Source organism: Falco biarmicus, chromosome 2 (genome assembly GCF_023638135.1).
Source record: "Falco biarmicus isolate bFalBia1 chromosome 2, bFalBia1.pri, whole genome shotgun sequence".
Lineage (NCBI taxonomy): Eukaryota > Metazoa > Chordata > Aves > Falconiformes > Falconidae > Falco > Falco biarmicus.
Genome location: NC_079289.1, coordinates 57,196,183 through 57,221,083, shown reverse-complemented (window position 1 = coordinate 57,221,083; position 24,901 = coordinate 57,196,183). Strand labels below are relative to the sequence as shown.

The window sequence follows — 24,901 nt, the reverse complement described above, 5'->3', positions numbered from 1 at the left end:
CCTATGGCAGGTACTAACAGGTAACCCTGCAAAGCATGTCCAATTAATCAATCTCTTTATCCTCCTGGAAAGAACTAAAAAGGGAACTTACACTGTACTATGTGTGAGATTAAGAGGGCAGTGCTGGTATCATTACATGTTAATCTTCCCTGTGCCAGGTCCTGCTTCACTTGCAACGCAAATAGGTACCTGCAAAACAAAAGTGAACAGAGTTACACAGAACATGAGGGAAAGAGGGAAAGGTATTTGAAAGCCAACTCTGATTTTCACTGCATGTTCCTTTCACTTTTTGGAATCTATAGAATTGATTTGAATTTTGTAAGTTTAGAACCTAAATAAAACATGAAAGATACTGTATTACAGCCATTAGTCTTACATGGTGGCTGCTTTCAGAACCAAGATCTCTCTCTGCCCCCACCCTTCCCTCCCTCCAAACCAGAGCAATGACGTATGACAGTGGAAACAAATGTGACAGCTATTAAGAGCTCAGCAACTGCACAGCAAGCAGCACTATTCAGTGGAGCTGCCTGTAACTACAAAGACATGACAGATAAACCAGGGATTTAGTTATCAGTTAGCGTTTGTAGGATACAAGGAGAACTCTAAATTTCCACCTTGCTCCTCATTTCTAGGTGAGTGCCAAGACCATGATCAAGCAAATCTAGCTAGTTGACACTTCTGTGGCCCCATTACCTGCACTGCCTGTGCACCAGCCACTTTTAGCGTTGCCTCCAAACCTTCTCAGCCATGGAGGGCAATTTACACTGACGGTTTAAGTGTAGAGACAACATAAGTACATGACATTGTTTCAACACTTAAATTTCTTCTAGTTTCAACAGGAATTGAAATTGCTTGGTTCCACACAGCATTAAATATTTCCCTAGAAAAAAAAATGAGCTAGTAGTAGCCATTTCTCTTACAGCTGGTATGAACCTGAACCTTAACAAGCCTTCCAAAGACTGCAGCTACTCTGGAGAACCCACACTAGGATCTTAATAGTTTTTAATAAGACTAGATTTTAAGAGGTTCAGTGAAAAGCTCTCATTTGAACAGTGAGTTTCTGAATGAGGAGAGGTAGATAAATTAAATGAAAAGCACAAGTTGATTTGAAGGGTATGGAAACATACACAGCACATGAAATAATACAGCAGATCTAAACAATGCCCTTTTGAAACCTGCAGACACCTGCCTACCCATACAAAATTCACCCTAGTAGAAAAACATAGCACAAAAGTGTGGTATTCTCTGCTTCTTGAAGTGATAAAGCTGTTCCCTGTGGATTTGCTTTCACATCCTACACTCTGCTGTGTGCATATATTCAAGTTCCCTAGCATACACATTTAAAATCTAACTGAAAAAGTCATTAGGATTCAGGAACACGTCTCGAGGTGCAAAGAGAGATCACCAAAAATCAGTTTACAGTTTACATACTAAACAACTGATCTGCAGAATATCTATTTGGAAACAGAAATGTTTCATTAGTAACATCACATCATGAGTTTTCATTCAGCCCTTTACTGTTTTTACTCAGTCTTTCAAGTAAATATTCCTTCTTCCTACCCAACTTTTCTACTTTTCTCTGTCCAGGCCAGCAAGAGATATCAATAATTTCTTTTTTTCCATTCCATTGCTCTATTTCCAAAATAAAAGAAGACAGAATATCACAAAGGTGGACTTGTTCTTTATAAAGCAGGTCATAAGGACACAAGAACTCTTTGTAAAAGAGACCTTCATCTTGTGGGAAGACCGAAAATAAAAACTAATCATGAAAATATCAAATCAGAATGGAAAAATGAAGAAATAATAGTAATATTGTAGATCAGAAAGAGTTGAAAAGTTGCAGTGAAGAAATACCGGAAGAAAACATTTCTGACAATAGAGGAAGGACCTTTTAATAAGGAAGAACCTTAGTAAGTCCCTGATATACATGTTTACTCACAGAGAAATATGACTTTTTATGCCAATGCAGCGTGAAATTCAGACCTCAAATGAACTTTTTGAAATGTGCTAAAAATAAAAGCACCTTTAAGGTACTCTTTCTGCATATATGTGTACCTTTCCCTACCTTCCTCTTACTTTTCATGTTATTCCCTCTCCGTTTCTCCATCTCTAAAGTCACACTTCCACCTTTGTGCAAACCTTTGGCATTTGAGTTAGGTATAATAACAGAGTCCAACACTGCTGCAACTCAGCAGTTCAGGCAAAACAATTCTCTCCCAAATGAGGGTGCAGAGTTGTACATGTTCCTCAGCAGAGGAGCTCCCCAAAGTACCAACACATGCTTTAGTCACAGAATCACAGAATGGTTGGGGTTGGAAGGGACCTTTGGAGATCATCTTGTCCAACCCCCTGCTAAAGCAGGTTCTCCTAAAGCAGGTTGCACAGAGTCACGTCCAGGCAGGTTTTGAACACCTCCAGAGAAGGAGACCCCACAGCCTCCTCGGGCAGCCTGTGCCAGTGCTCTGTCATCCTTGAGGTAAAGAGTTTTTTCCTCATATTCAGGTGGAACTTCCTGTGTCTCAGTTTGTGCCCATTGCCCCTTAATACTAAGAGGCAGCCATTAATCCTCACCCTATCATCTCAAATTCCATGTTCTCCCCTCTGTCCACCAGAGATTTAATAAGAAAACACAGACATGCAGCTACTAACCTTGTCAGTTCCTCCTGCAGCTGAGCGTGGTCAGGTGGGAAGAATTTTACTACAAATTTTACAACAACATGCTTCGGTCCTAGGGGAAATGTCAAAGGAAGTTAGTGAACATCAGTAACATGCTGGCCAAATTTTATTACACAGAATGATGTACAGATGATTCACGGAACCCACAGTGCGTACATACATGCTAACCTGTCCTTTGTTAGTATTCAGGTTACTTAGAGATTGCACAATAAAATTTACACACAGTAAAAAAGAAAAGGAACTGGTCAAGGGATACTCTGCCAAAATTGAGTCTGTTTTTAGTAATTACATCAGTTGATCCAATAAAATGTGTTATGTCTGTTTATTTTCCTTGCTTCAGGACAGGAGGGAACTAAAATACACTCTATTTTTCAAGTCCACTAGCAAATTACTATTTCTGTTTTAACAGCAGCACATTTGTTCTGACCCTCACAAGTACAACCAGTAACAAAAGGACCAATGCATCTCTTTCGTAAGGGATACTTGCTAGAGCATACACTCAGACTAATGACCAGAGAGGCACCTAGGAAAACTTAAGCTCAACAGCAAAGCTCAGTAAGTGAAGAACTTTGCTGATATTTGACAGAGAAACAAATTGCCAAAACCTTTCCTGTTCAATTCTACTTTTCCCAAAGCTGACGGCTATTTACAGTTTCCTGTCTTTCCCGCCACAACTTTCCCTGACGGCCTTAACCGGACTGTTTCCTCCTCTTGGTCTCAGACAGTTCCAAGTACTGCATCAATGGCCCATACAGCTGTAATATATTTGCTGGCTCCTTCCCAGTAATAATGTCTTCCCGCTCATTTTCTTTTATCCTGATTACCGCTACCTGTTGGCAATGTATGCTTCCTTTAGTCCTTCTTTTACCGCACTCTTTTTCTCCTCTAAAAAAATGTTCCTCCATTGCCACCACTGCCTCTTCTAGTGACTGACTAAACCTCAGCCTCCTACTGAGGCTTCCCCTTCATATGTTCACGTGATGATAATTCCACGGAATGCACAGTACATCTTTCAAGCATAGACCAGAAATTAAAAATAATGCAAACAAAATTCAACAAAGTTGAAAAGATAAAGATCCTGACTGACAGAGCCCTAACTTACTTCGGTGCTCTCAGAGCGACAAAATAAATAACAGCAAGTAAGTACTTACTTCTTATCTGCTTCATAATAGGCTTCAAAAGATCAAGCCACACCTGGAAGCAAAAGAAGGTAGTGTTACCATTTCTTGAACAAACTACCACCTGCAGAGGAGCATTTTCATTGCACTACTTAGATTATCAGTTACTTATTTTATTTTTTCCACTGTGGTCATCATGCTCTTCCCAATTATACCTAGCATGCTTTCTCCCCGAGACTCTGGAAGATGCTCAGGAAACGTCACTGTTAATGGGGCTGTCCCTGTGGCACAGCTTTTGAAGCAGTACAGATTCAGAGCTAGGGAGCAGTGAGGAAATCTCCCCCTCACTTGTCTCAGATACCAACAATCAATTAGAGCATATTTGTTCAGAAGCCATTCATTTTCTGAAAGAACTGAAACAAGGAGTTCAACAAAAGACAGTCCTCTGCTATCATTGTGGTCCTCACCCTAATTAATCTTGAGAAAGGCAGGTGAAAGGGGCTGGTGCATGCCTTTGAGCGGGGAACACTGGGCAAAAAGAGAAATGAGAAGGTGACAACTTCCCAGTTTTGGGGACCCAACAGGAGTCCTACTGTGATGCCTGGGCATAAAAGTGGAGCTGCCTTGCTTGGTCCCATGGAGGAGTTTCACCACCACCACCACCACGGCCTGGGGGAGGAATGTCCCCTCAGGCCAAGGGTGCAAGGCAGACAACAGCGCAGACCGTGGGTGGATGGAAGCTTCCTTCCAAGCTGTGTAACATTTTCTCTTTCCTATAAACCTGGGAAGCTTTCTTAACCTGCCCAGGCTTTCTTAATTGGGAGCAGTGTAACTTCTGCACATGGTTCACTTTAACCTGTTTTTTAACAGCCTGGTTTTCAGGACAGTGCATTGGTCTTTCCTCCAGCTTTCATAAAACAAGCAGTAGGTGGAAATACAGTTTTCAGAACCCCTGTTCTGCAGTCTCAGTCAGAAGGGCCTGGGCAAAATGTTATGGAAAGCCAAGGGACAATCACACAGAAGGTAGAAGCCAGGTGACCTGCAGAGCCCGGAGAAGTGCAACAGCTGACAGTCCTCAGCCGGTAATTACCTATGCTCAAGATTTGTATTTTGTTGTCTCAGTAAATTGCACAGAGCATCCCTTGGAGACACCTGGAATTTGTGGAGGAACATCCTACAACCATCACAAAGGTTAAAGCCATTAAAAAACAAATTAACTGAGTCTTCCTCTAGAAAAAGAATATATATTGAAATGGAAACTTCTTTGACCTTTAATAATTTTAGATTATGCAGCGACCGAAACACACTCAAAATACCCATTTTAGAAAATCACCCAAGAAGCCAAACAGGAACAGGCCTGATGCTGTTTGCCATTTTCATCATTACTAATGTGAGTGCTTCCAATTAGCAAAGACCTCACGTTCCTGCCCTTTCACACCCACTAATGTTTTTCAATGGAATTCTATTCGTGTTTCTTAAGTCTATGGAAGTATTTTTTCTTTTTTTTTTTTCTTTTTCTGGAAGGGCTAAATAAACTTGATTATCCAAGAATAGGAACACAGTGTTTATCACATGTTAAACGGGTTCTGACACTTTTTGGCTTTTCAGGAAAACTGTTTTGTTTCAGAAAGTTGGCATGTACCTAATCTGCAACAAAGGTCAGGGACTTTGCCAAGTTTAGTGGCAAAACAACAACAAAAAAATCTTGAATATGAAACAGCCAGTTTACAAGGACATGGGAGTAATGTATTTTACTTGACACAAAACAAAACACAAAAAACTAAACCTGCCCCACCCCCCAAAAAAAAACCCACACCCAACTTCTCTGTCTCTCCAGAGGGAGTTTATGGTACAGAAGGACACAAGTGTGTCATTCCTTTTTCCACTTTCCCAATCATCCTACAGGCAAGTTGCAACATCCTTGACCAGACCACTCGATACTAAGAAATGTGTGTATTGAACATGCGTAGGGAGAAAGGTGGGGCAAAACAAAGACCTTACCACTACCACCAAACCCAAGCAATCAAATCTTTTGCATCATGCAACTCCCACACTGTATCAAAACACAGCCAATCTGAGACTGGTTTATAACCTGAAAATGAAAAATAATGTGAGGATTCAATTAAGATTCATGTTTTCAATTTTCTCTGGAACTACAAAGGCTAGATAATTTATTTTTTAAACGAAGTCTGGCATTCTGCAGTAGTAACCCCATTTCAGCAGCTGGAGAACTGGGCTGGGGCAGACATCAAGTGTGATGAACCACTGTGAAACCCCAGGCTTTGCAACCGTGCCTCGCTTCTCCTTGTCCCAGCAGGAAGTGCAGCCCTCAGACCCTCCACATTCATCTCCCATGCAGATCTTGTCTGCTATAAGCATGGCATGCTTGAATGTATACAGCTGTCAGGCATCTTGACATACAACTATCAATGTTACACATGAGGTTTGGAGCCTTGCATTTTGAAACAAACACAGCTGAACTGTGGATGTATGACTTCACGTATATGTGATTACATCCAAATAAATATGTTCTAAATATTTATTTTTCCTTTATATTGCACTCTGTGTTGGAAAAGCAACTCATTCTCTTGAGGTGACATGAATGCAAAATACACGTCTGTGTTTTATTTCTCAGACACACCATTAACCACAATTTTTTTATTTGCACAATGCTTGCATTCTACATTATGGCCGTTATGAAGCTTGGAAAGTTTTAAATCCCACAAGAAAATTCACCTCAGCTGCATCATATAAACTAGTTACTAAAATTTAAGTGTAAATGTTACTCTCAGAGCGCTGCTCCACATTGAAACAACGATTCATAATCAAACCTCCTGCTTCAGAGTTTCTGCAAGTTGCTTTTAGGTGGTCAAAGGCATTACTTCCATCGAATGTCACCAATCTTGGAGCACAGCTTACCAGATATGGGCACGATTAGTGGATCTCCCCCTTTTTCAGAAGCAAAAGATTGGAACAACTAGCAGGAACACGGACCAATGCTCTCAGATAGTTGGCTAGCACCTCCTTTTGCAAGAGCAGGGGCCAGGTGAGTTACCATGCCTGATGCACAGATACATTTTCCTTCAGGTCAAACTGGCAATACCCTTAGGGGATTTTCTCCATCCTCCTCTTCATCAGAGCCCTGGTTTCCCCACTGTGATCATCTGAACATGTTTCCAGCCAGTCAATTCCTGTCACTGTGAGGGCCTCAGGCACTGGCAGCACCTCAATCTCTCCTGTGTTCTGCCTCAAGCAAATAAACCATTTTGTTTTCACAAGACTGAAAACCATAGTTTACTTCAGGTCTCTGAGCAAAACGCAGAGGGTCATCTATTTGAAACTTAGTGACCTGTGAAGTAGGGAAGGTTGATCAAATGACCATCTCTATTTCCTAGAAAATTAAAAAGCAACTGTATATACAAAAGACGTTAGGATTTGTTTCAGCTTTACATCCATCCATCCATCAGAAATATCAGTATGTCATTATTAACATAGCTACATGGACCCTCTGCCGTAACAGTACTGTACAGTTGCACTGCTTTGAAGAGTTACGTTAAGCTCTCCAGTTACCTAAAGCACTAGCCAAGGATATCTGGCAGAATACCAAACTTTCTAGTAAACTCTGTTTCATGTAAATCCAGGAGCAAACTGTGAAGCAGATCACTTCTAAAGATGGATGTCAATTTTTTCAAATTTCCTCTTTAATTATAGTTAGCCTAAAACATTATGGCCACTACCATTCAGTTTTATTGTCTATGTAAGCCTGCACTAAGGTATGACAACAGATGACTGCAGCAGCAGATAAATGCTCTTTTGTTAAGAGATATTGATCCTTAGAGAAATTTTATATAGATGGACAGAAAATAGTTAGTTTTTTTTCTAATTGCCTAACGTCATCTCCTTTATGTCAGCCAGGCTACAGGTGCAGAATTCACTGAACAGGCAAGAAATCCAGTATACACTAGAATGTACTGGTCAAACAATCCAGATAACTAGCACACATGCCAGTAGGTCAACACAGTAAGTCTGAAGTAAAACAAACTTCAGAAAAAGACCTTAGAGGCTGAGAAATCATTAGCCTTTGACCTTCTCTGCTATATGATACTGTTTCCACCCTAGAAGTATTAGTGCACTGCCCAAATGTTGCCAGCAGCTTTTCTCAGAGTCCAAAGTGTCAAGACTAGGACACCTGCCTGTGCCACACAGCTCCACAGACAGGACTTTCGTCAATTTATTTGGGTTTTTTGGTTTTGAGCTCCTTTTTATTAATCTTTTGATATTTCATCTATCAATTGTCTTGTTCCATGATGCTTTTCTTGGAACTGTGTCACAATCATCGCAACTTCTCTGTCTGCAGAAAAAGATTATTTCTGCACTCCAAATTAAGCAGGACTGTAAAATCAGAGTTGAGAATCTGCAACAGTCCATCCTTTTGACTTCTCTACTGCAACTGATAAAGATAAAATGTTTTTCCAACTTGTGTCTAAATTGGTTGTTACTTTCAACACAGATGAAATCTGACAGGAGTAATTGGGTTTTAAAAACATTTCTTCAACTCCAGCAGGCAAGAACATTTTTTAAAAAAACAACTGGGTTTTTTTTTTGGAGATAGTGGATTAAATATATCTTATAAGCAAGCAGCCGAAGGACAGAATACAGTATGTATGTAGATGAAAACCAGCTGAAAATTAATCCTTTTACATACCATCATCTTTTTATGATCTGGAAATTCAAGGCCAAAATAGTCTCCTTCAACAAGATTCAGGTGGTTGCAAACAGCATCATGCAAAACTTTCCCCGGAGCTCTTTGCTGTAACAAGAGAACAAAGCCTAAGGTTACAAAGATGCTTTTAATTAGTGGCAGAAAAATTATTATGCTAAGAAATTGTCCAGCAAACACCACTGTCAAAACAGTTTACAAGATCAGTGGATATTCCAACTATACCCACAGGGTAGTTGACAATAATTACACTGGTTTTAAAGCTACAGAAAATATCCCTCCACTCCTGAATCGCAGCTCAGAATCCATCCTTAGCACTTTTTTTTTTTTTTTTTTTTTAAGGAAAAAATAGAAGAGGTAAATGAGGGGGATGTAGGATATAGTTTTCTTATGTCAGCCAAGACTAATTTCTAGTGTGAGTTTCACAAGATAGCTACTTCAACCCATGGCCCTTCAAGCCACATCAGGTGGTGCTGTGCATGTCTGTGCACAACATACTGAAACAAAAACATTCACTGACAGACCAGTCACACAAAACTCAAGGGTCTGAGGGTTTGCTGGATGCCACTTGATACACAACAGGCTCAGGTCCTGGGTTCTGACTTCATATGGGCTTATCTTGAGTCTCCTGCTGTGAGGCATTGAGGCTAGTCGAGGCCCATCCATGCTACCCTAACAGAGTTGTCAAGCAATTTGGAGGAGCCAAGAGCAAGCACTTCCTTCCACACACTGCAAGCATTGCCTCTATAAAGACCAGATGTTCTAGCCCAATATTAGCTCCCAGAGCTGCCGCTTTGCCAATTGTAAGGATTCTTCTTATCAGCACATCAGTTAAATCCACACCTGCAGCAAATACTGTAAATTACAGCTCACCAGCAAGTCTTCAGCAAAAAACACAGTTTCTGCATAAAAAGGCCAATCACTGAAATCAAATATTTTTGTTCCTTGGACAAATGTACCTATTTTAAATCAAGAGGCCCTGAAACACAGATCTCTGCTCACTTCAGAACAAATAATAACCCATGAAAGCTGCACAAACTCGTGCTACAAGAAACCTGTTGCACCCTGGACAAGTGCCCTTGCACTCAACCAATAGATCGTCCCTTTCCCTTTCTGCCCAGTAAATAATTACTAGAGCAAAATAATGCAGCAGTAACACAGTGAAGAACAGAAAACCGTTAGAGGTGGGAGTTTGGCTGACCTGGCTCAAATCTGAGCCTGAGCGCAGGTCCTGGCATCTCCAGGCAGTGCCCATACCAAGAGGCTACTTGCAAGTGGGCAGCTGCTCCCACCTCCTCCCTGATGTGTCACCATGCATTTTGGTCTCTGTTTCACTGGGATAACCAAAAATAAATCTCCAGGTTTTTTCCGCCTGGGGTAACACTTGGTTTTCAGCCACAGCCCAAAGTTCAAAGCATCTTTCCAAAGGCAATTTATCTAACATTGTCTAATAGGAATTGTGAAAAGTAAAAGTAAACATCTAGTAGCGAAGCTTGCACCAGAGAAACCAAGAGGATGTTTTTCTAGGGAAAGCACAGGATGTATATGCCACCACAGCAGCACCATCACCCTGTGATGCAGGACCTGATCACCAAACCCTTCAGTGCTGGCTGGTTTTGAAAGTCAGAAGGGAAAAGCCAAGTGCACCTCCCCAGGAACCTGCTGAGCAGGTTTTTGCCCAACATACTCCCAATGCTAACAGACCTATGCCACCAGGAAGCACGTTCACTTAGATTATTTTATTAACTGTTTGTTAATGTTAGCTGTAGCAAACATTAGCCTCATGAATACTGTCAGAAAACACATCAAGAAAACTTGCAGATAGAAGTACTGTGTTGGTTTTTTTTAAGCATTCATCATAACCAACCATGCAGTAACTAAAACAATTCATACCAAAAGGCCAAATAAGAGGATACAGAAGGTGAAGAAAATAGACATCTGTTTTTCTAGACAGAGGACTTTTGATCTGACATACTGCCATCCAAAATAAGTCTCAAGAGCAAATATATTTGAATACACTCACTCCATGTTCTCCAGCTTCATCAAACCAAAAGCATCGCCAATGACCACCACCCCACCTGTGCCAGCCACCGTGTCTTGTGTGCCAGTCCTAAAAGAAAGCGCCCCATGTTTTCCACTCCAGCTATTGCTATACACAGGCACTTTCAAACACACATCGTCTCATAATGAAAGAGCATCCCAGTAAGTACATTTTGTTGGAAGCAACAGAATAATACTAAAAAAATATCAGATTGAGCGTAATAATGATATTAGTTTATTGCTCTGAAAATACACCTATAAATGATTTAGAAACTTCAGGCAAATGTTCCTGCTCACAGATTAGTCTCAGGCCTCCACAGTTTGGCTGGGGCCCCTAAAGAGTGGAAGGATGTGTTTATTAGCCACCCTCGCAGCTAGAGGTGGAGGATACTTGCTTTTGTCCTCATGCAAAACCAGAAAAATGGAAACATGCTTGTGCATATGTATGCATATGTCTTACCATAGTACCTGATGGATTCCTGTCTGACAACGACCAAACTTTACTGTTGCTCCCAGAAAAAAAAAAAGGTGTCTCTGGGAGTGTGGAGATTTTTGACCAACAGGAAAAAAAGGCAGAGAGCCCACCTGTGTTACCACACCACCCAAGGTTACCTGAGGACAACAAGCCTGTCTGATCTCAGACCATGAGTAAGAGTATCTGATTAAAACCTACTGAGCGCTTTCATGAAGGTTTTGTTTGTTTTGGGTTTTTTTCTTACAGGCATTTAGACAATGGAATGGCAGTCTCGTAGCATTTATGTCACTTGGCATTTCCTCCAGAATGTGCCTCGGTAACATGAAATGCTTCTTACTCAAGTATTTGTAAATAAGATTATTATTCTAAACGTTTTAGCTTTGATCAGTCTACCTCAAAACAAAATCTGACAGATTATTCAAGCAAAACACTGTGTATATAAAATCTGCTGAGATATAAAGCCTGATGACACTTGAGTCTTGCAGGACCAGAGGACAAGTACAACATACACAAAAGCAGGAACTCTCAGGTCTCACAGAGACGTTGATTCAGTGCAGTTCCATGACATCCCTACTAAAAAATTCAAACACAGTAAATTAAAATCTCAGTCTGCTGAAGTATGGAAGGAAACCCGCAGTCTCTCAGGGCACAGCAAACATGATCTGACAGAGGAAGCATTCAGAGTGAGTGTGCCACACCAGTGACATCATCTGTAGCCAACGGTCGTGCCTGACTTGGTTGTGGTTACAAGGCCTGTGGGACAACCTTTCCCACGGAACTTGGAAGGCGTTTTCCAACCATCAAGTGTGGCCCTGCTGCCACACCTCAGACAACAAGTACTTGGCAAGCTTCATCAGCTCCCGTCCCACAGTCCTGTGGCTGCACCCATGTCCCATGAGCCAGAGCGTGGACCCCTTCCCCACTCCATGCCAGCAGTGGTCTGACCCATGGGGGCCCGTAAGTACCCCAACAAAATAGCTATGCATGCGTGCAAGGTGGCAGGGTAGGGAAAGGCTGCGCTACAGCCTACACTATAAGAGGGCCTTTCCCTGCTACAGTGAGATAGCACAGGCCCATTACATGACCGTCATGCAAAATCTCATACACTGGCATGAGGGAAGGTCTTCAATGCAGCCAGACATGGAGGACGTCGGAAAGGAGAGCCAGGAGAGCTATATCCTGCTCTCCCTGAGCATCATCAGATGACAGCTTGCACTAGGGAAAGGAAGAACTGACCCAAAGGTGAAGATCAAAGGAGAAGGAGGAGGTATGCAAGTGGGATATTGACGTGGAAGCTGCCACAATGGATGTTGGTGGCAAGACTGTACCTCCAGACCATTCCCCACCGCAGATGCCACACTGTAAGGTAGTGAGGGAAAGTGAACAGGAGGGTACGGTATGCTGGTGGAAGGTCACATGTTAACACCCAGGGGTGGGAAGCTGCTGCAGCAGGTAGCAGTCCCCTGCTCTCACTTCTGTTAACAGCCAGATTCTTGTATCATCAGTGAAGAAATACTGCAGCTCCAGAGGGCAATTCTTCCTACCCCGCCTGAGCACACTGGCAACGAACTTTTCCTCAGCAATACAGTTGTACTCTTTTACTTTTGATGATGAGGAGCCCAGACACCTGTGTTATAGGGTTCGTTTTAGATTAGATGAATCCCTGCTGTACTGACAGCAGGGAATTACTATTATTCTCTTGAGATGGTATTTAGTTACACCAAAATAACAGTATAAATTTATTGCAGTGAAAAGAAGCCCCCTGATTTCCAGGTACACATCCTTATTGCTTAATGCATTTTGAACTGGCCTTTCATTTAGATCTGTGAAATCACATTTTAAAAGTCACTTTCCATTTTCAGCGAACGCCAGGTCACTAAGTTCTGAATTATGAATAATGTGCATCACCACATTTAGCTGCAAGCTGTGAAGATACCCACTCAAAGTAGCCTGCTTTACGCGTTATGCATTCAACATTTGCTGTCTGCTCATTATTTCAGTCCTACTCAGTTCACCCTCCCTCTACTCCCACCAAAATCCCAAACAGTATTGTTGCTTATGATCTTCCACTGGTGAATATTTTAATAGGTTCAACAATTCTTTCATGTTCTAGCAATCGCCAATCATTTTTAAAACAATCTCCCTCTACATACTTGTTTAGACCATTCTTTGGCACAGACTGCAATACAGATTTTTTTAAAAAAGAAAGTGCTTAGCTATATGTGAAAGATATCCAAGACTACAAAAGAAGTGGGTTTGGACACATTCCCTCACCTCCCAGTTAACTTAGCAATTATTTCACTAACCATCTACAAAAAAAAAAAAAAAAAAAAAAAGTGTCTGTTTAGGATCAAATAGCAATTTGACCATTTTTCTGTCCAGCCAACTAATTGCAGATCCCAGACTGAACAGATCTTTGATTGAAAGGTTTTTGTTCATTTGCTTGTTTTTACATTACTGAGAAGCAATACCAGCTGAAAAAAACACCAAATAAAACAAGCACTTTCTTCAGAATATCTGAAAAATCTAAGTCCCATCAGGTTTCAGTCAGAGACAGCTTAGTGTGGAAGCATGGGCTACTCTGTTTTCATTCTCTTCTTCCTCAAAACTGCTGCAAATGCATCTGAAAAAGGTTTGTTTGTTGGTTTTTTTTAATTACACTTGCTTTTGCATTATTAACAGCTGATAAGGAGAGAAAATAATTCCTTATATTAATCAAAAAAAAAAGAAGGTACATTCATCATTCATAACTGCTTCTCTGCCCAGACATTTCTTCCGTTAATGCCTTGTTTCTGTCACATTTTGGGGGCTCGAAAATGAAATGTGACAATTTGGTCATGCTAAATATGTTACAAATACTCAAATGTTACCTTGTACAAAGTTAAAACACAAAGTTTAAAATTCCATTTGTTCTTTTGTGGGTAATCACCCAGAAAATCCCTTGTACTTCAGATCAGTATGATTACCAAATTATTTTTATACTCCCGTTTAACAATTGCATTGAAATAATAGTGAAAATTTCATCCAGTGTCTCTGAACTATTTCTGAAGGCATACATAGTCATAATCAATACTAAAAGTAACACCTCCACATTCTTAACAGCATAAATTTTCTCAGTTATTTAAAGCTGTTAAAAATTATGTATGTATCTAAAGCTCTGAAAGGAAAGAAAAATCAATGAACAAGTGTTCGCAATAAGCAAATAGTATAAAAATAACCTCAAAGATGAGACTGAGCAACAATGTTCTTAAACAAATAACCCTGCCAGAAATTTATACTTCAAAGGAGGCTTGAAAACTACTCACAGGAGAGCAATGCTGTCAGCATCTGAAGACAAATCTCATATTTTAAGCAGTTCTCCTTTCTGGCATAAAATGAAATGCATAAGTCATATTTAGCAAAACTCTGTTGCTCGAAGGGTAGGGTTAAAAGCAAGAAGCACCGGTCTGAGTGTTGTTGCTCTGGACCTAACACTACCAAGACACTTGGAGATCCTCTGCCCTTTTTCTCCTCTCCTCCCTTTCAAAGTGTAGGTGCTAATCCTATAGGAAGGATTAGATTACTATAAAAATAGCTTTAGACCATAAAGATAGCTCTTACACCTGGGCTTACTAGCTTTTACTTTGCCTTTCAGCTTAGACTGGATAGTTAGGAAGTGTTGGAAGAAGCGCGATTCATCACCCCTACATACCAGGCCAAAGCAAAGAGAAGAGACACATTTAAATAGAGAAGCCACACACTCCCACCACTACTTTTAAGTATGCAGGTCCCCACTCTGTACCTACAGCCACCAGGCATCCACCCCATTTGGAGGGAGGGTAGAGAGACGGCAAATTTTCATGATAACCTAAGGGCACTTCATTCCTTTTAAGATATTTTCCATTTGAATGTAGTTGACTGAGTGCTCCACTCCTGGCACGTATCCCACATGCTTTTGCACAGGCTGTGCACGTACCATCAAAGGCAGGATCGAGGCCAAATGCAGTAACAGAATAAGTTTCTTATACTGCCTTAAAAACAGGCGACTGATCATCTGTTGTGTGTGTACAATAAGACTATTTAGTGTTTCTTTCTTTCAAGATTTTAGTGGACTGCTTTCCTACTTTACACTCACCACGTAAGCTCTATTTCCTTTGACACCAGTGCTTGCCTTCTATAGTACAATTTACCCTTGAGGTACAGTTTACCCTTCAGTTGATTTTTTTGGTGGTGTCATACTTTTTAAACAGTGTGATAATAAGATATGGTGCTTTTTACTTCGGGTGTGTTTTACTCCAAATACCTGCCCTTAATTAAGAAAACAAACAAACAAACAAAAACCCAACAAAAAAACCAAAAAACAGTAGTAAAGTTACACTTTCCCCCCCCATCTATCAGCTATGACAAACAAGAAGACTTAAAAAATTACTATTTTAGGTATGTGATTGCTAATCAAAAAACAACACGGCAAACAATCATCAAGGCAAAAATACAAAGAAAAGGATTGTAATAACCACCTCATTTGCTTGCATTTCTAGCACAGTCTCCAAAAGAAACTTGCAATTTCCTACATTTGAACACACGCAGATTTCTGATGATGACAAACTGGCTTATGTAAACATATTTTCTAAAATAGGCAAAAGCAGAAAGATTGCTCTAACTAGACTTTAAACTCTTCTTCCAATGCCCCAAATCAACTTTACTAGAAATAGCCAACAGTAAAATTCAGGTGACAATTAAATATTTATCAGGACAATAAATAACTAAACAATCTTCTCTAATAGTTAAATAATGTAGAAGGAAAAAAGAAAAGGATTATCTAAGAAAGCTAATGTAAAGTTTTATAATGAGGCTGTCTTCAGTAGTTCTTGGTTAGATTTTTTCTTAAAGCAGAGTCAGTCTAATACAACATTCAGCTACAGTAAATTCTCAGGTAACTGTACAGCTCCATAATTACAGTACAGTAAAGCTACTGGAACTGGAGTTTCTACTTGGTCTCTATTCACCTGGCTCATAAAATCATAGCTTTATAACTTAATGGGCAAATCCCACCTACACTGTATTATATATGCCATTTCAATGTGCAAGTGAGGAAATAAAAAAAGATGTGCTGTGAACCTTCAGAACGGAGTCTTTCATACCACAGACCAACCTGCCATCTTAAGGTGTAACAATCCAATCACTTGATTGTTCTGCAGTTCTTATAAATGCAAACTGGTATTAATACTGATTTTATTTCCCATCTTTAAATTACTCTAATTTCTAGTTGACAAGGACTTTGCTACTGCAGACGAGGCAGCAACCACCACAAAGCCAGTGGAGCCCTTTGTAAAGAAGAAAGAGGCAGATTCTTGTAGCCCAGACCTTCCTCCTTGGGTAACTGTTGGGACAAAATCCCACACGAGAATTTATTTCACATATCCATCCCACTGTCATCAGTGCCACAGGAAATCTGGAACTTCTCATCAGCCAACCACCACAAACCCTACAGACCAAAAAACATTCAGCCTTTGGTCACTGTAGTCTAAGCACACATCTGTATATTACAAACTGTTATTAATGGTGAAAAGCATTAAAAAAACACTTCATGATCAGTTTCATGGTTCACCGGTTCCTTGAGCTGTGACCTCATCTTACCTTTTCTGTACCGATTTAAAAAAAACCCAAAAAACAACTAAATTCGTCAAATTACATTTGACATATATGCACCTAAAAATCACTTTATCAACTTAAAAAGGATGTTCTGATCCCCTCTGCTAATGAATTCAGCTGAAAAACTTCATTGTTGTCGGCCTAACAATGCTCTAAGAAATTGTCCCAATGGGGACAATGCATGCCTTCACACAAAATGCAAATGCTGATCTCAGTAACTCCCAAAAACCATCACATTGCAACACCACCTCTCTGCACAAACTAATTCGTCCTCCTGAAAAAACCCAAACCTTGTTTCTTGTAGTACAACCATTACTGCTAACATCCTTCAGATTGGTGTAAAATATTTGTGGGAAATCAGTAGTGGCATAGCGAGTCTTCTGTTTAAAGCTGCAAAATTTCACATACAACCATTCAGTTCTTGACACTTCTAGCAGGAGGCTCTTGCCAGAGCCACTGTTACTAAAACAAAACTATCTTCTTTGAACATCATTTCAAATGCACAGTGCGGGCAAGAAAAATGAGGCATTAGAAGAACAATGACAAAACTTACTAACAATATGTCATCTTACTCCCTAAATCAGCTCCTGCAAATGCTGAGTCATCTCTGCTTAATTTTACTAGCAAAACTAAGAAGTGGTTGGTGGCTGTTCTTTATCCCATTAGCAAGACAAACATTCACTTCTGGAAGAGACTATCTTCCTTTCTGAAGGGTATCATCGGCGTGACATATTCCAGCTTCAGCGCCCAGACACTGAATGGTGATTGACTTGCAAGAACCAGAGCCAGCCCACCATCAATTTCAGACCTTAGAGTAAGTTGCAAGGCAGATGCATTAAACAGTGCTTTTCCTCACAACCTGAAACAAAACTATTTTGCAAATCAGCACATTAAGAAAAATGGAAGGCAACAATACTTTTGTGCTACATGGCTTTTTTAAAACCAGGTGCACACTAAAAATGCTTCCCTGAAAAGCTGTGTCTCACTGAGAGCTGCGGGAAGGGAGGGATTCACCCTAAAGCCATTACAATTATGACACCAAAACCCTAAGTGGAGACACAGTTACCTCTGAATTATCTATGTTTAATTGACAGACAGGGGGTGTAACTGGGCAGATGTCCCCATCTGGCATGAGCTGCTCCTCTACCATGAGCCTCTGCCCATGTGCCTACAGGCACAGCATCCTCCAGTGCAGGGATGCCAAGAGCACAAATCCACTGTGTGCACTGTGGACACCGGCTTTGGAAAACCCACCACAAGATTCCTTTTCAGAAACTAGATGGGAGTTTGACATGAAGCTGATAAAACCTCATTTTTCAGAATCTTTTCTTTATGGAAAGCTGTTTTACTGAAGCTCAACTCTGGAAGCAAGTGTATACCTGTCAAATAAATGTTGATATTACTTTCCCTCCCTGTGAGCAAAAAACTGAATGAGTTTAACCCCTGGTGTCAGGGCTATTTAGCAGCACACTGTGCTCCTTGTTTCTTGGGAAGAGCTGCAACTGAGGTTCAGAACACTCATTAAAAATACCTCAGATTGAATTTCATAGCCCACAACTTTTGAAAAGGAATATAATGGCACCATTCAGTGCAATTCAGCAGCATAGCAGCCAGTGTGTAATTGGGGATGGAAACCCCAATCTCTGTGACACCCCCCACCCCTTGCCTCCCACTTCACCACTCCTCTCTGTTTCAAGGCAAAAATTGTCTAACCACCTTCTCTGGGTTTCTTTTTTTAACATTAAGTAGTGCTTGAGAAGAAAATAAAATAATTCTGTTATTCAGACCACCTTCTTCTCTCGTCTTTTTTCTTTGCCTGCTCATTTTTCCTCATTTTCTTTAGCCATAAGCAAACACTTTACTAGAATGAAGGAGCAGGCAATTCTAAAGTCATCAAATGTGAAAACAGAACCCTTATATGCAGACTGGAAACATGAGAATATGAAGTGTTATGAGTATATGGGAGTTCTTAACTATGAAACCAGATTGAGATGCAAAGTGGTTATTTACTATTTTTATTTGGATACATTTTAGTTTAGCCATAATTCTAGTAAAACTCTTTGAAGAAAAGAAATAATTTAAATGCAAGAACTTGAGACCTGACAATTAAAAAAAAAAAAAAAGAAGAAAAAGAGATGTTCAGGCAAAATACTAAATCCTTAATCTAAAGCAAAGTCAAATGTAACAGGGAAAAACTGATAATCCCAGTTCAGCCCTGCATCAGTCTCAACATGACTATTAATCTGAGCAAGAGCTGACACCATCCAGGATTGTATGTATTCTACTTCCTACTTTACTAGGGGAAGGAAAGCACATTTTAACAATAGGATACAGAACTTCTCAAGACCAGATTGCTGACTTGAAAGGACACCCTTAAATGAAGTCTCCAGGCTGTGGCTGCTGCTAACCTATAACGTACCCATATTACACCCTAAATCTTGCCTTCGGCCAGGCCATTGCTCCAACTGGATCTAGTGCTCCTACAGCCACAAGGTGAGGCAGGGTAAGGAAGGCAACCTCCCACGAAATTTACAGAATTAAGAGTTTCTGTAGGATCTGCTTGGTACCAGCCTGTCTTGCAAAACCAATGTGGACTCGCTAAGAAAAAGTTTGGCTGCAGCATCCTACAATTACTCCACATTGGATGTGGAGTAATCCTGTACTTTATTTGTGAAACAAACAGAAATGGTCCCAAGTTCATTACTAATCAGTAAAATTCATACGCACAAAATGTTTTCATGGAAATGAAACCCCCAAGTGCAATACATAAGTCTCAAAAGCTATTTCATCCTTTAAGTACCTGAAAGGCAGAAGTTTTGGGTTGCTTTTTGCCAGTCAAGTTCGCACTATGCAAGAGTTTGTCTGGTCACGTAAAATCTGTCACCAACCTGACAGACTCAAAACAGCTTGGTGATCTTTATATAATGAATGTGTAGGCAACGTATTCAACATTTCTCCAAGTAGCCTCAAAAGACATTAAGACTGAACGCACTGGGAATCTGAACTGTCATTTAAACATGCAAAGAAAGATGCAAGAGAACAAGTCTATACACTTATGGTATTTGTAAGGGAAGGTACAAGCTTGTGTTTTGTGCAACACTGTAAAGTGCAGCCTTTGGTGGGACACAAACCAGAGTGGAAAGAAGAATATGTGGAATTGGTGTAGTGGGTATTACAATAATGGCTGCTTTCACCAACAGATTTCAGAGGCATCTTGTAATTATGTAGTCAAGCCACAGTTTCAAGGACAGATAAAAAATAAGCACCTTCCTTTTTAATACAGCTACAGTTTTTCAGAAAAATTCTCAGGAGCTTTTCTGCTTGTTCTTTGCAGCCTGCCTGCAACTTGCAGTGTCTTCTAAGACAGCAGATGCTTTTGAAAAATCCACCTATAAGTCATCCCAGGTCTCAAAGATGGAACTGCCTCTGGATTGTAGGAGCCTGATGAACGATTATGTTAGCAAACAACCCATAACCGTAGCAATCGTGGGGGAGCACAGAGGAGTGGTGCTGGTGTGCGCTGGAGAAACAGTGACTTAGCCTCCAGCCACTTCAAAACCCAAAGCTGCTGTGACTGACCCAGACGTTGAATCTAGCACTAAAGAGCAAAGCAGTGCAGACAGAGCAGAGGTCTGCTTATATATCTGTGGCAAACCAGGGAAAAGAAGGGATCGGTTCTGTCTGGGGGGGCAGGGGGAGGCGGAGGGGAAAGAAAGTGCAGCAGGACTCCTAAGCTGCACATGCTGTTGTCTGTTAACAGCATGTGGTCTGAGCTGGGCAAAAAGTCTCTCATTGACCTTCAGAGTGCTTCCTCCTGACTACGAGCAAGGTTTTACTCTTAACCTGTGCTGAAGTTGGGACACTGAACTTTAACCTGATTTCCCACCCCTCTTCTGCATGTGCGTGTGCTGCATGTGCATGTGTCTGTGCAGATAGATGCGTGCATACCTCACAGAATTGCCTGCGCCTGCAGTTAACATACAATACTTCAGAGGAAAATAGCTTACACCTTTCTGCTTCATTGCTCATTTAATCATACAAAATGTTCAAGCTAAGGAGATTCCCAAGAGAACTGCTTTCTGTTCCTCTGAGGCCTCAAATATCAAAGGAAAGCAACACCATGTTATTATCACAATTACATTAACATAGTCTCTGAAACAGAACTTCTATGGCTTCTATTCTGTTTTTAACGTGCAATACTGTTTTCTTTAATGCTCTGTTTAAAAACATGTGTTGTACAGACTTGGTTATTGTGATCTGGGTTTTGGACAGACTTGTTAAAATAGATCTTTAGGAGCAGCAAATTTGCCAAGGCAAATGAGCAACCGAACTGTTTTTTCTTAAGGCCAGAATACAGCAGTGCCATATTAGATACCACCTTGATATAGATGAGCTTTATCAGCAACAACAGGCTTCGTGAGAAACAAGCGTTCCCGGTTCAGGTCGTGTCAAAGAGAAGTCTTTGGGGATGTCCTATCAAAAGTCAAGCATCAGGCTGACACAATGTGACTTTTTGACCACATTTTCAGTTTTAGGCTGAATTCCTCCAGAAGGAGTGTTTTAATTCATTTAACCTTGAGGATAATGTGTGTAACTGGAAAAGGATTTGATTTTATCTAATTTGTGTTTTCTTCTTAGTGCTGAAAGCCAAGTCCTTAGGCACTTAAAGATAGCATGCATCTCATTTTAAATTTACATTTACAAATACACTTTATTTAATGTTAATATTCAGGTAATTTCCAGATTACTGGGCTATCCAAGAGCAGTACCTTTATTTATAACATGATTGGATGCTACAAGTGATTACTACCGAGATGCCATTTGAGTATATCAACAAAGATTGCCACAGAATTATTACGGAATCATAGAATCATTTAGGTTGGAAAAGACCTTTAAGATCAGCAAGTCCAACTGTTACCCTAACACTGCCAAGGCCACCACTAAACCATGTCCCTAAGTGCCACATCTACATGTGTCTTAAATACCTCCAGGGATGGGGACTCAACAGCTTCCCTGGGCAGCCTGCTCCCCTGCTTGACAACCCTTTTGGTAAAGACATTTTTCCTCATACACAATCTAAACCTCCCCTGGCACAACTTGAAGCCATTTCTTCTCATCCTATTGCTTGCTACTTGGGAGAAGAGTCTGACAACCACCTCACGACAGCCTCCTTTCAGATTATCTGTCAGGGTTTGAGCAACTTGTTGGAAACAAACTTCTCAATCTTCTGCTTTTTATTTTAAAAATAAATCTAAATTAATCCCATCCAACACTAAGCACTTAAAAAAGTGCTTCTCAGGCAGAAGAGTAATTTTCCCAGAGTCTTGTCTGGTGAACAGAAGGGAAATAAGCACTTTCAGACTACCTGTCAGTCAACCTACAATCTGAATCATCTGGGAGGTGACCCCTGTTCCTCTACTTTTTTATAAACTAGAGTAACTACAGCTGGCATAAATGTCTTATTGAAAGACAGTTTTACTTAAATATATATTCTTTACAATATTTAAGTTTAAAATGGAAAAAAAAACCCAACTAAGGAACCTTTACAAAATAGTTTCATGCTTATTTAAAACAGAAATTTGGCTCCTACAAGAAGACATTTCAGAAAATGACCAATACAAAAGCAGAGCATTCTCACACTTTCCTTAGATGGGCTTCAAAACTCCCCAACAGAAAGCAAAGAGAGATAAAACTAAGCAAATCCATATGCAAAGAGCACACCGCTTGTTGACGGTGCCTCCAGATGGAGGCTGAGCCAGTGGAAGGATGGCTGCACCTTAAGAACCAGAATCCAACACCATCAGCTCTTGCCTAGCTGAGAGCAACTATCCTTTCCTGGCCAGGTGCATCAAAAGAAAAGGTAATGGGCTTCTGCAAAGTAACAAGGCCCCACCTGCCCAGCACTGCAGTGGTGCGACCAGATTAGCCAAAGCACTGAAAAGGATGACATAATTTTTTTCCTAGGAACAGTTTTAACAGAATATAGAAACCTTATGATAAGGCTCAGGTATCAAAACCCACTCCTGTTACATGTTAATTGTTTTAAAGACCTCAAATATCTGGAGATAAAAGCCTGCAGAATGTTGCTTAGAATTTACTACCGATCATCTATTATATTAATAAACTCATCAGAAAGTTACTCCAGATTTGGGTTTTTTTCCAAATTGAAAAATACTTTTTTACCTATTATAAGACTTAGTAAATATCCTTCATCTTTGCCTATTTATAAAATGTTTAGGTTATCTGCATTCTCACCAGCCCTCAAGTGACGTTCTGAGCCAGCATACCCACATACTTTAGCCATCTCCACCAAAATACTGTCTTGCTACCAGAAATTATCTTTCTTCATCATAATTTACTCAGGAAAGTCAGACTACCCTGTCAGACTCAGAATAAATCTCCATAGGGAAAGAACTTCTGCATACAGAAGACCACAATGGCACTGAACCATGATTACTGCCCGCATTCTTCTTGTACTGGCCTTTTACTCACTTCTAATCACAACGTCTACTAATGCTTGACAAACACCATCATGCAACTAAAACAGGGAGAACCATAACCCTTATTTGGCATTAAGGAGCCAATATTACCAGCTCTTGCTTTTTTAGACTAAATATTTCTTATATTGTTAGTACTGAACAGCTTGAGATAACCTGTCTACTCTCAACCATCAAACAAGGTCTTGGCCACAAGAACAGCACAGGCTTTGCAGGATGAGAAAGATACGTGGAGCCACGTGTCACTGGCATTCTGCTGGCTTTTAATTCTTACCAGCTTATCAGCACTCCTCAGCAGGTTCATACACGCTGCACGAAGGCAGTGACTTCTGAGTCCCAGCAGGAGACTCCTGCAGAGCACACACTGGGGAAGCTGAGGAGGCTGGCCAACATGCCCCAGGGAGGCCTAAGCCCTGGTGACCAAACAAGGTGCAGCAGTTCTGCTTCTAGCCATCCAGAGAGCACACCAAGAAAAAAAGTCTTCAGGCTTGTAGTAAAACAACAGGTCTAAACCATGCTGAGCAAGTACCAAGACCAGCAAATACAGAGCTCTGTCATCACTGGAACTTATATCTCATTACCTTTGCTGGTACCAAAAATCTGAAAAAGTAATCTGTAAGTATTATGGATTTGCTCCAAGAACAAAGCAAGGCTTACTCGGTAACAGTATGATAGAGAAATAAGACCAACAATGGGTTTAGTGTGTGGCGCTCACCTGCAGGACCATCATACCCGGACACTGCCTTTGCCTCGGAGAGGACTAGTGCTTGCCGTTAAGAAAGCAGCAAATGCCAGCGGCCAGTACCTCCTGTTGCTCCCGTATGCTGGCACGTGCCTACGGCCACAAGCTGCCCCTCCTTTCTCTCTGTAGCTTACAGGGAAAGGAAAAAGGGCTGAAAACAAAGATGTGATCTAAAACAAGAATTCAGTCCCCTCCCAGATAATCCTTCCATCCAACACTATCACAACTGCAAGCAGACTGTGAACATTGAAGGCCAGGAAAATGTGAGTTATGACCATCACTGTCAGAAACCATTCATTCCGAGGACACACACCTCCTTCTCAAGTATAAGGTAACATGATTTCCTGGCACTGAAACAGGGTGTACCCCACGTCTAGTTACATGCTAACCAGGAGACGTGTTTGCATGTTATTTACTAGTAGGGATATTTCCCCCTTCGTGATCCTCAGAGCCTTGCTTGGGTTAAGATTCATCCCTCTTTTAACTGCAGTTAAGCATCCAGTTGCCCTGGACTTCCTTCACAGTAAAAGGAACGAAAGGGTACTTCCAGAGAAACACCCAGGCCAGCCAAAACTGAACAGATGAACATGGTCTTCATCTCATTGTTACTTGGCTTCTCCCTCTGGATTATGCAATCTTTAACATGGTGGTATGCTTATTCCTTTTTATCATTAACATTCATGAGGTGTTTTGTCTACTGTGCTGTTAGGAAACAGATAAGTGCTTACACAAAAGATATTATGCATATTAGCTGACATCAACAGCATATTTTTAAGTCTCCTGAAACTGAGTTCAAATGTCCAAACTACTAAAGACAAACATTTCCCGATAAAAAAACGTTATTCATATCTATTAAGCAGCTCTCACCACCAGCTATTTCAGGATATCCTGACATTAAATCAAATATTTATGGAAGGGCTTAGATTTCTTTTTGAGTGATGCTGAATATATCTGGATATGTGCCCTTGCGGGAGATTTATAATTAGGGTTAGCATTACACTG

General features: G+C 40.6%; 1 protein-coding gene across 6 annotated transcripts in view; it reads right to left on the bottom strand.

The window, feature by feature from the left end:
* Positions 1-24,901, bottom strand: part of FARP1 (FERM, ARH/RhoGEF and pleckstrin domain protein 1) — a 213,174-nt gene that overhangs the window by 59,741 nt on the left and 128,532 nt on the right. For all 6 annotated transcript variants that reach the window (XM_056329829.1, XM_056329825.1, XM_056329827.1 and 3 more), the window contains 4 exons: positions 8,500-8,604; positions 3,828-3,870; positions 2,650-2,728; positions 92-189 (listed from right to left, as the gene is read on the bottom strand). In XM_056329829.1, coding sequence (XP_056185804.1) covers positions 92-189; positions 2,650-2,728; positions 3,828-3,870; positions 8,500-8,604 — 325 coding nt within the window. The remainder of the gene's footprint in view (positions 1-91; positions 190-2,649; positions 2,729-3,827; positions 3,871-8,499; positions 8,605-24,901) is intronic.